General features: G+C 43.6%; 1 protein-coding gene across 1 annotated transcript in view; it reads right to left on the bottom strand.

Annotated features, from left to right (window-relative positions):
- INTS9 (integrator complex subunit 9) overlaps positions 1-16,614 on the bottom strand; it is a 60,998-nt gene that overhangs the window by 36,983 nt on the left and 7,401 nt on the right. The window contains exons 3-8 of the mRNA XM_069011863.1: positions 14,936-14,996; positions 12,691-12,753; positions 8,928-9,067; positions 7,168-7,254; positions 2,903-3,023; positions 1,108-1,242 (exon numbers count right to left, since the gene is read on the bottom strand). Coding sequence (XP_068867964.1) covers positions 1,108-1,242; positions 2,903-3,023; positions 7,168-7,254; positions 8,928-9,067; positions 12,691-12,753; positions 14,936-14,996 — 607 coding nt within the window. The remainder of the gene's footprint in view (positions 1-1,107; positions 1,243-2,902; positions 3,024-7,167; positions 7,255-8,927; positions 9,068-12,690; positions 12,754-14,935; positions 14,997-16,614) is intronic.

Below are 16,614 nucleotides of genomic sequence, written 5' to 3'. Positions count from 1 at the left end.
TCCACGAACGGTTCACTCACACCCCATTCCCTGCCACTGGGAGTTAATTTCCTTAAAAACAGGGATTTTACCAGAAGCTTCCAGAGAAACGTTCACCTTTGGGAAATGATGAAGCCTGGCCGGTCTGACCTCATAAACTGAATCACCATTTTATGTCAATGAGGAGAAGACATTCCCAGTTACCAAATTACTCCATACAGGGCAAAGTTTGTCCACACAGGAATATTCCATTCACACATTGTCAAATCTTGCTGCTCTTTCTTCAGGAGGGGATGAGAGAACACAGCCCAGGATGGAATGAGGCTGATTAGAAACAGGGATTTAGAGGCTCTGATACATTTTGTACACCTAAGGATGGCCCTACTATTAAGGATCATTTATCTGCTGTAGTTTCTCAGCTGAGAACAAGCTTTTAAGCGAGGGATGCTCAGAAGCAAAGCTCTCCAGCAGACACCCACCTTGGGGGAAATCACTTACTGATCAAAAACCTGACACATCTTCTAAATTATTTTTAAATACCTCCTGCAATAATGCTTTTAACTATTTTGACAACTTCTGAAGCGCACAGCACTGCGAACTTCAAGCCATTCTTTGCACTAAGAATTTATGGATCTAGAGAGAATTAATTTACTGGAAATTACATCTACAGCACTATAAAGACTTTGCCCTTAGCAGAGCAGGGTGGAAAAGTTGGCAGCCAGTGAGCTATCATTTCTCCCAAGGAAGGATGTTTCAGAAGTGATATAAAGCAGTCTGTGAGCTGTCTGTGAAGACTCTTCAGTCAAATATGGATTTTTAAAGAAAGTCACTAATGCTCTTTTGTTTAACTCTGTTGAAAATTTCCTCTTTAGGTTGAAAGACAATTTCACAGTTTTAAGTTAACATCAAATCAACAGTAACAAAGAATTTTAGTTATCTTTCCTTAGCAACTATTGATACCTGTCACTTGTCAGGGTATGTCTTATCAATGACCATTAAGTCCAGGCACTGATAACACAGTTAGCTTTGTATGGCCTCTATGCTAAACCTGATCCCAGCTGGAATAACCCCTTTTTTTGAGCAGAGACAGTTTGCCCTAAAGAGACTAAGAAAAGCCAGGGGCTGTACCTGAGGGTGTGTTGTAAGCAGAGAAGATCCTGAAACATAAGAAACCTTTTCATAGTGTGACTGGATAATCCAATTGGAACTCCCAAGAGCGTAGCCCGAGCTCAGAGGGGTGACCTGCACAGCACCAAACAGCTCCTGAAACACACAGTGAGAGACATTAACTTGAGAGAACCCCAAAAGAAGTCAGGACAGGTCATTTTATCATCAGTGAGATGAATTTAAAAGCAGTTCTGGTGCTCAAAGCCTTTGTGAAGCTGTTCTGCTGAGAATTACATCTGCTGGTTTTACCTACCCATGTCTAACGGGACACACGTTCTGAGATAAGCTTTTCCTGAGGCAGAGCTACCATAAAGTCTCTCTTCTGTGTGGATTTTATGGCATCTGAGTTCACACTGAACAATGCCTCAAAATGAAGGAATCAACCAGTGTCTTGATGTTCTGCCTGACTCTGCTGTACTGAAGAAGCTTGTGGGAGCTTTACATTTCTGAAGACTCTATTCTCGTTTAGCCAAATTAAATTGGTATTGGCCAGCAGGTGAGAAGGAAGGACAAGTATTTCTCTACTGACATAAAACTCTGCTTGAATTGCAAATTTTACTGTGGGAAACAAACTTAACCTCAAACTCACTCACTTTCTAACTTTGTTTCTTTTTAAATGCTACCTGCTGGTGGTTTAAAAACAACACCCTGCAAACTCAAGCCAAATTTTAGTTTCAGTGTAAGTAACCAGACAGTTTCCTCCTTTCCAGGTGTCATTAGGAAGTGAATGTGGTACACTTGTTTGGAGAAAGGAAAATCAGCCTTCATGTACAGACCTCCCCAATGTGATCCACCTTCTGGTTACTGAATAACAGAACAAGCATCTGATTCATGCAATACTAGTAATTTCTCTAGTATTTCAATACATATTTGGATGCCTTGAAAAACAAGGCAGGGGGCCTTCATCCCTCAGAGTGTGTAAGCCAAGGCTCTAAAGTCTGATTATTTGAAAAGTTAGTCTGGGATGAGAAAAAATATGGGTTTTTCCCCCAGTAACTATAAAAGAATGATTGGCTCAGATGCACAGATCTAAAATTGGGGGAGATGCATCCACACTGTGAGGACAGTCAAAAATGACAGTCAAAATCCATGGATAACGAGGAGTCACAACTTACTTTAACCCATATTTTTATTTTTTATGGCCTCTGAGTAACAAAACCAGGTATCATGGCTCACACAAGAGCAGGGATCATGGTCCACTCGCTGCCTACAATCCATACAGGATCTGCAGACTATGGAATTGTTGGTTCAGTTCATTCTGGAAACTACACTGGATTATAGTCAACAGCATTACAGACAATAACTGTTAGCTGGGAGCCCTGGGAAAGGAGTATCTGAAGTTCCCATTGAACCATTAGGTTTTGTTTACAATCCCTAATTTACAGTATGAAACAAAGTGGAGGCTAAAGCACTCAAAAGATTCCCAGAAGTGAGATAGGGGAGCTGGGAAGGGGATGTGGCTTAGAGACAAAGAGGATACATTCACTCCCTGCATCCTCCCAGCTCTCAGTGGGCCAGCCATCAGCTCCAAATTTGAGGGCATGGCACCTTAAAATTGGCCTCCCCAAGAGGAGAAACAAATGGATATTCCCTGATTTCACCAAACAAGAGCCTTTTCTGGGAGGCAGACTGAGGGTATAATCCTGTCTTGCTTGCTTAGGTTAGGGTAACTAAATCCTACACAGGATCTAGAGGGGAAAAAGAGCTGGGGAACAGTTGTTGGTGTTGCCCTGAGGGCAGCTGTCCAGGTACTCACGATTTTCTGGGAATAGCCCACCAGCTGGATCTTGCTGAGGGCTGCATTCACCTCTGGCATGGTGTAACACTTCCTCCACATGGACACCTCCACCGCGTCCTTCAGCGGGGCTGGCAGCAACCTGCGAACACCAGTGGGATGTTCTGTGGGGATCCAGAACAACAGCTGGTGCTGGACCAGCTTCTGCAACCATCTGCATTCTCCAGATCTTAGATTTTACCCTTTTAAATTTTTATTTTCAACGTGCCTGGTGCTTCAAAGTGAGGAGCAAGACTTTTTGCCTGCTGAGGAGCAGAGATACGCTTCCCACTCTGCCTCACCCCAAGGACTGCTCTCCTCCAGCTCTCTTCGTTGCTGTTCTGTCCAGCCCTTGCATCAAAGAACTAGCTGTGATCAAGGTGTAATCACAACTCTTGAGGTATTTTCTCCACTGATGAAAGATTGCTGGCTGATCTGAGATGTCAACATGAAATGCACCTCCAGCATTGGTAGAGAGGACTGGGATCTTGATCAGTATCCATTTTTAATATCCTAATAACCTGAATAATATCCTAATAATCTGAAACAATCTGGTGATTAAAATACAGGTATCAGAACACAAGCAGGGATGGCTCTGCCCTGATTTTTGCCCCTGGTCTTTTCTAAGAGCAAATCTCCCTGCAGCTCAGCTTCCCTGCCTTCAATCCCACTTCCTTCCCGAGTGCCCTGGCAGGGATACACAAGCTGACATTGCAGAGCTCTTTGAAATCCCCTCCACGGAAGTATTTAAGATGTTTTACACCAAAGTAAGATCCATCCATTCTGCTCCTCACAGACACTGCAAGTCAGCTGGCCGGCATTGTCAAGGGAAGAAGTGAACTATAATGTCACAGGCTGGAAGAGGGATGGCTAACTTCTGGGAAATAAATCTTCCTTAGCAACATGAACTAAGGCAGGAAGCAGCACAGCTGCCAAATGCGTAAGAAGAATAGGATTTTTTTTTGTATATTAAACCAATGCTAAATCAAAGGCTAATTCAAACCAATTTCCAAAGATTTATGGAAATTGGTCAAGTTTCTTTGATCAATTTGTTTAAAGGAATTTAATTTATTGTTATATCTACTAGGTCAGTGAACTTCTCCATAATTTAAGATACTGAAGAAAGGATTAAGGGCAGCTCTTGCCAAGACCACAGCACAGGACCAGAGTGATAACTGTAATTCCAGCACACGCTGGCTGAAAGCACTCCGTGCTTCAGGAAACAAACAAAGCCTTCAAGGTCTTTGTTGGGAAGTCGTAAGCAACAAAAGGCCACACAATGTGGAGAGTTGTCCACCACTGCACTGAAGCAAATTGCCTGTAAAAGCCTTTAACCTACCATAAGAAGCATTTAGTGTTGGATGCTTTCAGGAGCTGCTCTTCTGGGAAGAGGAAAATGTTTCTCCAGGTAATGGAGAAAGTGGGGAATTATCCGTGGTGATTGAAGGAAGTTTCTCTTAGCCTTGACTGGCTACACTGTGAAAATACTCTGATCCCTGGCAGAGACCAGTGGCATGAGTCTCCAGTGGTTTCCTGTGGCTGAGTGGCACAGAGACAATGAAGTGCTGGTCCCTCAGATGTGCCCCTGTCAGCATTCAGTCTGTCATCTCACTTCTGAAATCTCTACAGTTACCAGAGGATATTTTGTGGTCTGGAGTATATCTACCAACACCATGGCAACATCCTGTTATGGATCACCTCACAACAACCAGATGTACGAGGGCAGCTGCTGGGACAGCCACAGACAGGGAGGTACCACAAATCCACATGGTTGAGGGTGCAAAATTCATGCTTAAAAAATGGAGGGATTTGTATTCTTCCCTGGGATCTGCACAGACAGTCCTCCTGGTCAATGCAAAGGATGACATTTCATGTATGACTTAAAACCCCAGAACTGTTTGAAGGGAGAGGAGGATGGCAGCGCCAAACTACATCAGACCCCGGCCTCTCTCGTGCCCTGCTCAGCCTCAGGAAATAGCCTGTTTCAAACACTTTAAAACATATAGGAAACCATCAAACAAGAAGTAAACAGAGTGCCTTTCATAAGGCAAACTTGCTCTTTACCCCCTGAATCCCAAACAGTGTGAAAGATATCCTGGCTGACATCTACAGAGCTTCCTCGAGACTGCTCATTTGAAATAAAACCCAGTGGCAATAAAACTGGCTAAGCAATTAGTTCAGACTGGATCTGATAATGGAAAAATGTAAACCACTATAATGAACTTATTATATTTTATACAGTATTTGCATTTAAAATGCTCCAGTGCTTTATCTAATGAAGATGATAATACTTTGTGTTTTATACTAACTGTTTGGAGTAGAACCAGCTGAATTGTAAAGCAGTAATGGGGATTGATCAGCCTGAAAAATTAAAGTTAGACTCAGAAGTAATAAGTATTCTGTTCTAGCAACAGCCAAGTAAGAAAAAAACTCCAATTCATCAAGATCACATTTTCTTAACTAACGGATGTCAGTCCAATCCTGCATGTGCCATTAGCCAGGTGCTAATTTGTGGATCAGTGGATGTTTGCTCACATGCTCTAATAATCAGTTCCATTCACTCCTGCGTGACACTTGTCACCAGGCATCTCAAAACACTTTGCAAACATTAATTAAAGTCCCCGTGTGCCCTCTGTGCTGGATGGGAGCTCTGTTTTACAGAGGTACAGGGAGGTGAACAGGGAAACTCAGAGCACGGGTGGGGCAGAGGTGGAGTTCACATTTGTCCCCTTGTTCCAGCTCAAAGACAACACTGGTTCATACCAGCAGAGTTTTTAATACACAAATTTGTTTTATTAAACAGATGTTTAGTACCTCCTACCTCCCAGCTACCCCTTTACAACAGCTGCTTGATGGAACTATGAATTCTGGGGGACCTCCCCAGCAACAGGAGAGAGGAACATGTATTTTAAAAACCACTTCAAGGAAAAAAAAGGCTCCAGCCTTCTACAGCAGCTGAATGAGAACAAAGATTCCCTCTCTGTGTTCCCCTCTGGAATAATCAGCAGCATGCAAAGTGCCAGGCAGCACTTTTCCTAAAATACGACCACCAGGAAAGTGACATTATATGAGCTGCAAGATATATGATCCTCCTTTAAACCATGCATACAAAACACGCCTGGTGTGACAGGAATAATGGCTCCAGTCCTCTCTCTTCACAAACTGGGAGCTTCAGCAGTGGCTCTGGGCAGGCCAGTGGACCCCAACATTTAAAACCCCCACTATTCTTAAAATCCTGCTAAACTTTATTGTATTTAGTTTTGCTTTACATCCGAGTTCTACCTGCCTTCTTCAGAAGCATGAGAGTTACAGTGTAAAGACTGCTCCTAAATTCAGCAGGGAAACTCAATATACAGCTAAAACCATGGCAGTTTGGATTTTTAATTTCTTTGCTTTGTAATATTGGAAAATATCAAGGCTGCTGTTCTAATGTAAGAAATAATTCACTTTTAGGAAACTTCTAAATCAAGCCATCTTAAGAATTAGTATAAAATGGGAGATCAATTAAAAATGCACAAAGCAGCTTTTAAAAATAACTTATTAATCAACCAACTCTATCTTTAAAATGTGCTAAAAACGAAACTGTCTCCTCCAAGGAACATGTTGTGCACCTAAGACTGTTTTTATTCCCAAGGAAAGCATCAGCTGCCATTAATAAACTGTATGGATAATTTTTAGATTCCATAGGCTTTCAAAAATTCTGAACATCTTGTTTTGATGTACAGCTGGAATAATGGACACAGTGCTGCCAAATAACCTTTTAAATTCAGATTTTAGTTTGTTTTTAAGCCTTGGAAAGCCAGAAACCCCACCTCTGCTGTGCAGGTGTAAAAGAAGATGGGAAGAAAGGTAACGCCAGTGACCTCCAACAGCTGTGTCTCAGCTTTCTTAGTATGCCAGCAAACATGGAAATACCATTTAAATTATTCCAATGCAATATCATTAAATAGTCTAATAATTTCAACAACCTTTTAGGATATTAATACCAAAATCTGCTGGTTTTATCTTCCATTATGGAGCTGAAGTGTGTGGGGCGAGAGCAGGGGAGGCTTTGCTGTTCCCAAGTGTTTCTCCAAGAAACGAATTTGTGAGGTTGGAAAACCAATAGTGTGCAAATGATTAAAGAAATTATCGACCTAAGGAGTCACAGCAGCAAATCTCAAATGGTGGGAGCTGAGCCATCCTTACAGTGAATCCCAAACTTTGGTGCTTTAGGACAGTCACCTTTCCTGGGACTTGCTCCTTACCTTTGTACCTCCTTGTTCTTCCACATGGAGGCAGACTGAGCCTTTGGCACGCGTTCAATGGAATTCACCAGTTCTTCCATGAGGAGCCTGAAAACATAAACCTAAATTAGCACTGCCTCCTCTCTCACACAGGAGAGAACTTTGGCCCAAATCTTTCCAAAATACCACAGAAATTGTAACACTCTCAGGCAGTTTGAAGGAGGGGTTCTTCCCACAGAGGCCATTTCCAGCACTACCCCTGTTTCTCCACGGAGTGTTTCCAATTCCATCTGCCTGCTTGCAACAGAGGAGGAGCTGGCCCACTGGGTTATGGGCTATTTGGAAAGTGCAAGATAATTTCCTCATTACTGACTGTTTGTGATATGGAATGAGACAAAATACACAACACAAACTCCTCAGCTGATGCCTGTTTATCACTTAGGGGAAGCCAAGCATGTTGTCAGAGTGAACTCTCCTCATCTACCAACGCATATTTGAGACAGGAAAAGGTGTCAAGCATTAGAAATTGTCACTGCAGATTAAACTGCAAACTAAACAGCATTTGTGATTGTGTGCAGGCTTTCCCTTGAAGGTAGGAGCAGAAGGACAGCATCTGGAATGACTTGGGATGGTGAGAACCACACCAGTGCACTCTCCCACAAGACTCTGCTTGTTATCTCCAGCTCTGGACCAGCAAAGCCCAGAGGTCCACTACTCATTCATATTTACAGGATTCCTTTCACCTACAAGGGCCTTCAGTTTCTGTTTGCTTTCACACAGTGGGGGAATTACTCTGGCAGGGGAAGTTTGCACACAACCTTCCGTGGACAAAGATTCCTGCCCTAAAGTGCTTACAGAATAGTGCAGATAGCAGGGCCTAATCTGGCTCCTAATTACTGAATGTGGCAGCTGCTCTGCATGAGAAAGGAACAGAGCACAAGTCCAGTCAGGCCTCATCAAGGGACAAACCTGCAGTGTTTGGTGCTCACCCATCCAGTCAACAAGACAATTTTGTAAAAACAGACTGGCACATTTGATGACTATTCTGGCTTCGACTGCACTGTCAGGTGTTAGATTTTCTACCTCAGTCTTCTATTTCTGCTATTTTTCTTAGTGCTTCTCTCTGGAGTGCAGAGCTCATGTAGCTCAACAGTCATTTGAGATGAAGTCAGCTTGGATTCCTTTCCGTGGAGTGAAGGGAAGTGTGATTATAGGGAATCATAAAATCCTGGAATGGTTTGGGTTAGAAGGGATCTGAAAGACCATTTAGTTCCAACCCCTGACATGGGTACAGGCACCTTCCACTAGAGACAGTTGCTCTAAGTCCTGTCCAACGTGGCCTTGAACACTTCCAGGGATGGGGCAGCCACAGCTTCTTTAGGCAACAAGTCCAGGTTTTGGGTTTTTTTCTGATTGGAAAGACTCCTTTTGTTTACAGGGAGCAGAGAGGATCAGGAGAGCTCTTTGATCCATGGGTTTTGAAGGTCTGAAGTTGCCTATAGGGCAATTACTGCTCAAGGTGTGTCAACCCACTCAAGTTCCACTGTCCTGCATCTACAGCCTGGACTCAACACAAAGCACCTGCTGGAAATGTTGATGGTTCCAGAGGTTGGGAAACATGGAGTTAACACATTTGCAGCACTAAGGACTTGGCTGGCTTTCAGCTCCTGCCTAAAAGCCTCTTCGGAACATTAGACACCACTCCTCTCCCCACATTGTCCTTTACACCTTCTCCTCAGCAGTGATGAAAGAGGAGCAGAGAATATGAAGGGGCTTTTTACCTGCCAATTTGAACAGTGGGCTCGGTGGCATAAACTGTTCCAGTGAATCCTGTGTACTCTGTGATGTAGGGCAGTGCCATCATGCAGTGATAGTTGGAGATCAAGATTACATCCACCGTGGAGAGGTCAAGCAGTTCAGTCTGAAAACAGAGGGGAGAGATAAGCAACTTGTAACCCTTTCATGCAGTTTAAGCAATGGCAGAAAAACTTCTTATTCTTTTTTACTTTATATTGCAGGAATGTAACTGGTTTATAAAAGCATGTCTCAGCTGTGGCAAAGATTAATGTTGCCTTTAAATGACAAGATTTATTTTAAAAGCCCCCTAAAATGATTCCCTTCTCCAACCTGGAAAGGAAACCATGTCCTGGGCTTCTCTGTCTTTCAGGTGATGAAATGGCTGCTCTTATGAGATCCATGATTATTTTACTTTTATCCAAGAATTGATGTGTGCAACTCCTTAGGGAGGAAGAGACACCAAAACTTCTGCAGCAGTGATTTAGGGTGTCTCATAATTTTTTATGCAGCACATCATACTGTACCCCAAGAGAGAGATGAATGAAGATTGTATTTATTCATATGCTTAAAATAATCCTCATCTTTTCCCAAAGTAAATGCTTGGCATCTTTATCATTCACATTTTCTGCAGCAGGAGATGAAGCCCATTCACAGGATACAACAAAATGGATGGGTGGGCCCAATTTGTTTTGATGTGACAGTTTAGACAAGAGTTCTGAGAGTGAAAGAAGACTTCACACATTGTTAAAAGAATTTTAATTAGAAATATTTACTGGTAATGCCGTAACACAGATGGTGTCAAGTCAGAAATTTACAAGATTACTGACCTCTAACTCAGTCATTATAGAGCAGCTAATGGAATTCAACACTCATCAAGCACATATTATCTGATTACAAGGCTTGGTCCAGCAATTTGAATAAAAAAGGCAAGAAAGTAGGTCACTCTGCTTTGCAGAGGGCTGACACAGTGCTCCAGCAGCTTAACTCCTCGCTAAGCACTCATGATTTCAATCCATGATCACAGCTGATGTCAGAGCCATGATCTCTGAGCTGAGAACAGCAGGTGAAACACCGTCCTCAGATCCATGACAGGGCACCTTTTATTTTCCTGAGCTTCCAGGCAGGAACACACTCCCTGCAAGGTATCAAAGGATCCACTGATGCCTGTTCCTGCCAGGGCTTGGTTTGTCCATGCCTTGGCTTCCAGCTGCGTCCAGACCACACCGAATCAAATTCTGGAATGGTTTGGATGGGAAGGTCCTTAAAGACCAACTTGTTCTGCCCCACCTGGGCAGGGACACCTTCCACTATCCCAGGTTGCTCCAAGCCCTGTCCAACCTGGCCTAGGACACTGCCAGGGATCCAGGGGCAGCCACAGCTTCTCTGGGCACCCTGGGCCAGGGCCTCCCCACCCTCACACCCAGGAATTCCTTCCCAATATCCCATCTAACCCTGCCCTCTGGCAGTGGGAAGCCATTCCCTGTGTCCTGTCCTTCCACATCTCTTGTCCCAAGTCCTTCTCCAGCTCTCCTGGAGCCCCTTTAGGCACTGGAAGGGTCTTTCAGGTATCCCTGGATCCTTCACCAGGTGAGCATCCCCAGCTCTCCCAGCCTGGCTCCAGAGCAGAGGAGCTCCAACCCTGAGCTGAATCCCAGCCCAGGAGAGCCATCAGGAGGATATGCATCACCACTTTCCAACCTTAAGCATGCCACATCTCAGCACCCTAGAAGCATTTACTAATAGGATGAAAAGGGTGTCAAAAACAAAGTAAAATCTTCCCTGGGGCTTGTGGAGATCCCACTAAAGTGCCTTTGAGCTGAAGAGGCTTCAAAATGTGTCTTGAATGTGAAGTGAGAAAGCAGAAGGTTGCCAAGCAAAGAGAGGGCTGCACCCTGCACTCTGACATGTGTGAGTGTACTCTGCTGCTGAGACAGCCTCTTATCACCTTGTGGCTGCTGGATTAGATCCAAATCTTGGCTTGCTTTGGAAACGGTGTTCCTGGAAGCAATACCGGCTAACTGCTTCTGCAGACAAGTTTCTTCAAAAGAAGTGCCATGGAAGGAGACAAAGTAAAAGCCTCTTTCACACAAGCTCCCTTTTATCCCATGCTGCCAAACAGCAGCAACATTTCCACTCTGTTTTCAGCTGGCCATGACTCCTGAATCTCCTGCAGACAGGTGAGCTCAAGGTGTGAGCTGGGTATCACAGCAGATCTCTTCTAGTGCTCACAGAGGAGATGTGGCATCTGTTGGGAACTTTGGGAAACATCTGAGAGGCCATTTTTAAAGTCCCTGCAATGGTGACGTGTGCAGTTGGTTGCCATCTTCTGGTTGTAGGATGGGCTGCTGGGAAGCAGCTTCATGCAGTGATAACAGGGGTAAAATGAAGCAGTGACTCCCTGCCTGTCATATTTAGAGCTACACATGTGGGTATTTTCCAGCCCAAAGTAACCAGAAATCCTGGCTGAAGCACCCTAAACCCCAGCTGATTATCATTCCAAGGGGAATCCGGCACATCAAGCCTGTCCTTCTCAAGATCTGGGCCATAATGGCACTTTCTACACACGGATACTTCCCACATCCCTCAGTTTCACAGGACAGTAATCAAAAGGCTCACAAGAACCCAGAATTATTAGGATTTTTGGTTGGTCTTTTTTGCTATGATTGGATTATGACCATTCCAGTTGGGTTGGAATGGTTATAATCTGTGGGAATCACGTGCCAAAACCAGTACCAGAGCTGACAACTTGTTTGGAAGAATCAAGATGACAAGAGTGATGCCAGGGGTGAGTTCCATGGGATCCACACAGAGGAACAATATTGCGAGACTCTCAGCAAGCTGAAAAGAACTTTCCAGGAGTGTTTTGTGCTTCCTGTCTACAAGGGCAGACAGAAAGGGAAAAAAAAATTGCTGCCCAAAAGAAACTGTGTCTGTCTTTGAAAGCCAGAGAAAACATCCCACCATGAAATGAAAGAACTGATGTTATCACACTCTGAACACACTGAGGAAAGGGGATATTATTCCCATGCTACTCTCCATAATTCATGCCCACCTCTCTCTGCTCAGCTTTTTACATCTTCAGTTCTCCTACAGCATTCCCCTGATCAGTCAGGTAACCCCAGGTAATCCAAACATCTTCAACAGTCTTGCTTGCTTTTTTTAAATCCAGAAATTCCAGTAAAAACCAGCTTGAGCAGCCACTTGCAGCCATGCCCATGGATATGAAGGCACAGTTCTTCCCTCAAAGAGGCAGTAAAAGTTTTTAACCTGAAAGTGCTGCTGGCAGAAGTGCAGGCCAGCAGAATCCAACCTGGCCTAACCACAGTTGGCTCCCCAGGGAGCTCCACTGGGCATGTCCTGCCTCTGTCGTTGGAGACAAGCAGCTTTCCTTGCCTTCATTCCCTGCCCTTATCTAGATCAGCACATGGATCCTGCCAGTCAGCCCAGCTCAGTCAGGTTGCCTTTGGAAAGCCCATAAAAAAGGAAAGTTAAGTCTTATTCTTGTGTGAGACATTGATTTGCTCAAGGAGACCTTCCATGTCTCCCAAAACCACTGTTGAGAAGGGTTGTTTCCATCCTTTCAGTGTCATAGATCCTGGAGGCACCTTAACCACACAGAGTTTTAGCAGTATTACTTACTGGGTATTAATAAATTAGCAGGAGGCTAATAATAATAATAATTTAGCAAGTTTCTCCCATGTGATTGAATGGAGTCGGATTTTGCAGTAAGGCTTTGAACAAACTCACCTCTGGTAAGCAGAACTCAGGCACAGAGTCTACAAACACATGGCCAGAGCACTCCTTTAGCTCCTGTAAAAAGCCACACCAACACAGGAGACACAAAAATACAACATGGTGTTACTCCAAGCCAGCACATTTTGGATTTTCCAGGCATTTTCTTTATCACAGGTAATTTCCAGCCCGTTACTACACAACATTTATCCCCCTTCTAGACACAATTTGGTGCAGGCAGATCTGCTGAAATTCCTTTCATGCCAGATGCTTGGTACTTGAAAAGATCAGATCCTCATTGGGAAGGGCAGAGAAGCAGCCTCTGGTAGGTAAGGAAAGAGCCCTGGCAATCACCAGGAAGGCAAGTTTGGAATTTAGTTTTGGTTCCAAATAACATCCAACCTTTTCTGTCTTTTTAGGACCAAAATACAATTTTTAGCCCATCTCGGAGCATTTGATGAAACAGCTTTTGAGGATCTAATCTTTACAGGGCACTTTTTTTTAATCTCTATCTCCTATTTTCTTTCTCTTTTTCAAGGCTAACATCAAAAACTTTTGTCACATGAAAAGTCACATTCTTCAGGGTTATATATGCAACAAAAATATTCCCAACTCTACTGCTAGCACAACTCACAGGCTCCCTACCACCCACCCTACCTTCTCTTCTGTCCCAAAGCGAGTGGTCTCAGCCAGCTTCAGACTGACAGAATTAAAGATTGGATCCAATTCTTAATAATTACAGTGCACCTGCCAACTAATAACGAATGAGCAATTACATCTAGTGGCAGAAGTCTCCTAACCTCATCTCAAGGGAGTTCAAAATGATTAAAAGTAGATCGCAGCACATTTCAATGCCTCTCCAGGACTGAAGTTTTACAACTGAGTGCTGTAACAGGAATGTCCACCCCACATGATAAAACACCCCCCTTTGACTCCTTCCCTTGCCTTTTTCCAGCATGGGTCAAAGAATTTACCATTCCAAGCACTTACAGTGGTCAAGGTGAAGTTAAGAGATGCTGCCTTTGAATTTTTAACACTATTTCTACTGCCACTGGGTGAGTTTGGAGGTTTCTCCTGAGCACACACTGCAGCAACAGCATCCCAGAAATTTCAATACATTCCAAGTAAAACTATGGTGACAGTCTGTCCATTCTTTGGAGCCCAAAGCTCTGACACCAAAGCTGGGGTTCAGGAGACACAAATTCCAGGGAATTCAAACTGAGCAACTCCATTGCTGCCCCTGAGCCTCTGCAGCCCTGTGACTGCCAGTTAGCAAGTGCTCTGAATAGAGCTGTTACTATTTTACCAACAGAAATGCTGCCTGCACAGTTTCTTTCGTCTCCAATGAGAAGAAAAATCAGGTCTTTAATCTATGATCTTCAGCTCCCTTGTCTGTAAAAATCAGATCAATCCATTTTGTCCACCTCAAAGCCCCTACAAAAGCAACTATTATCACTGTTTCCTTTAATGTTCACATAGTCAGAGAACAGTCTATTAAGCATTTTCTCCACTGGTACCTATTGCTGCCCACATTTGAAATGTATCTGCCTATTTTACTAACATCTGACATATTTTTGTGTTCATTGTTCCCCTGTGGCAGATCAAGCTGGATGCTGCAGTGCCAAGTTTTGGTTGAAGCCTCAGATAAATTCTGCCTCCAAAACTGATGTAATGAAAAGAGGGGGGAAAAAAGAGCAATTCTGTGTCTCTCATGTCACTGAGGAAGTTCTGTGTCTTAGAATTAGGAGGCTGGAGATAATATCCTCCCTGCTATGTCTAGCAGCAGAACACATGTTGATTTAAGAGGCCAAAGCCATGCTTTTCCTCTCTGAGAGACCTCCCATAGGCAAAGCATTGCCTTTCTCATAGTTCTGCCTGAAAAAGGGTACGATACCAACCTCATTTACAGGCATGCTCTGAAGCCTCAGTGTCAGAAAAGTGAGACTGTGGAATAAAAGGCACACTAAGAAGGCAAAGCACTATTATTTATGGAGCTCCATGAAATACAAAAATATTCACACTGATGACTTGTGCATTTTAAGAGGATTTTTTTATAATCTAGGCTACCTCTGAAGCCTGAGAGTTGCTATTAGCATTTTGTTTCAAAATGTTCTGCTCTGCAAGGACATCCTGGCTGGTAAAGGTACACAGAGAAACCTTTGGGATGAGTCAGCGTGGAACACTGCTCCTGCAGCACAAGCTCCCAACCTGGCAGGTAGCTTTTTGCATGGCAAGAAAATTCCAACCACCACCACAGTACCTTGTCCAGAAACGTGCTTCCATCTTTCAAAACCCAACTGGGAAGTTTGGACAGCCTGGGGCTGCGGAAAGAAAGATGAAAAATTATTGCAATATGAACTGAATTATTATCAGTGGCTAAGCACAGACCTTCTACTTGGTGTCATACAGGCAGAGAACACCATTTCTGTCTCAGGGAAGTAACAGTCCCAATAAAACAGACAGACAGTTTCACTGTGGTTAAGTGTTCACCAAAATGACTTTTACAAATCATGATTATGACACTTATAAGTAAAAAGAAATAAGAGGATGAGGCATGCAGGGAAATTTTAGTCATTTATGGTGAGGATTCCAAAAAGGCTCAGTGCTGCTGAGTTCCCTGTGGTGAAACTGGATGAATAAACAGAAGTTAGGGCAGCAACAAACTCTGTGCTCGAAACAACACAAAAGCATCATAAAACTGTTTTGGGACAGAGAACAACAGACAAATATTCCCATTAGCAGTGGCAGGGAAAGACTGATGCTCTGGACTATGTCATTTATAGACACAGGTTGGGATTTCATATCCACATAAACCATGGTTTCGTGCCCGGGTGTCACCCTGAAGACCCACACCAACAGCTGTACAGGACACAGGGGCAAGGAGGCTTTGTGGTGAACTGCAAGTTCTAAGCAACAGCAGAGCCCCTTTTTTCATTGTTTCAAACGCTAATAAAGGAATTTAAAGGTGGACAATGCAATCCTGAGTTTAGAGCAGTAATGGCTGCAGCATTTGTTGCTACCATAAACGAGAGACTTATTTATATTTCACAGTAACATCTGGTTTTTGTGTGAGCCGACAGCTTAGCTCTAATACCACTGCCTGCCCAGACTGAAGCCTCTCTACACAAATCAAAACAAAAAAATGAGTAAACAAGACAATTGAACCCACCTGGAACCAAACCCTGCAACAACCTCAGATTTGCACACAGAACCTGGTTGCAATGCATTTTGCAAGTGCTGTGCACTAAGCTCTACAGTTTATATCCTTAAAGGGCTTTCAAATTCAACATCTTGAAAATAGGAAGTGATTCAAGGGCTCAGAGGAATGCTGTGTTCAGACTCACAGCAGTATAAAAGAACAAATTCTGACATCCAAGTAAGTCACAAGGAAGGAAAAAGGGGAAATCCAAGACTCAAGCAATGAAGACAGAAGGTAAGAGGTGAGAGCAGAAGGGTCTGTCATGGAGAAGCTGTGCCAGACATGTGCAATTCCCTTTTGAGGATAAAGAGCAAGTTTGAAGAAGTCTGATGATAGAAAAGATGAAGTGGCTATATGTGCTCCCCAGTGACATGTTCAAAAGCACAATTTAGGAGCAGTAATTTGGAGACTGAGGGGGGCTGAGTAGAATTGGCGCAGTTAGACTACAAGAGTTATGGAAAAAGCAAGAACAAACCACTCTGATATGCAACAACTGACAGATACAGGAGGAGAGGACAGGAACCTTGGCTGGAAAGGACACCTGGAGGGCTGCAGTCCAGTGTCTCAATGCCAGCACAAGATCAGGTCAGTCTGGCTTGTGCCTTGCAAATGCCTGGATCCATCTACGGTTTCAGCAGCACGAGGCAGAGCAGAATAAACTTTACTTGTTCTACTCCCCATAATTTAACCTAGTAAAGGTTTTGCTTTATTCATGATGAAAGAGCACTGAACTTGTACTA

This window comes from Aphelocoma coerulescens, chromosome 3 (genome assembly GCF_041296385.1).
Source record: "Aphelocoma coerulescens isolate FSJ_1873_10779 chromosome 3, UR_Acoe_1.0, whole genome shotgun sequence".
Classification (NCBI taxonomy): domain Eukaryota; kingdom Metazoa; phylum Chordata; class Aves; order Passeriformes; family Corvidae; genus Aphelocoma; species Aphelocoma coerulescens.
The sequence above is the reverse complement of the archived record's forward strand: the minus strand, read 5'-3'. Positions and strand labels throughout refer to the sequence as shown.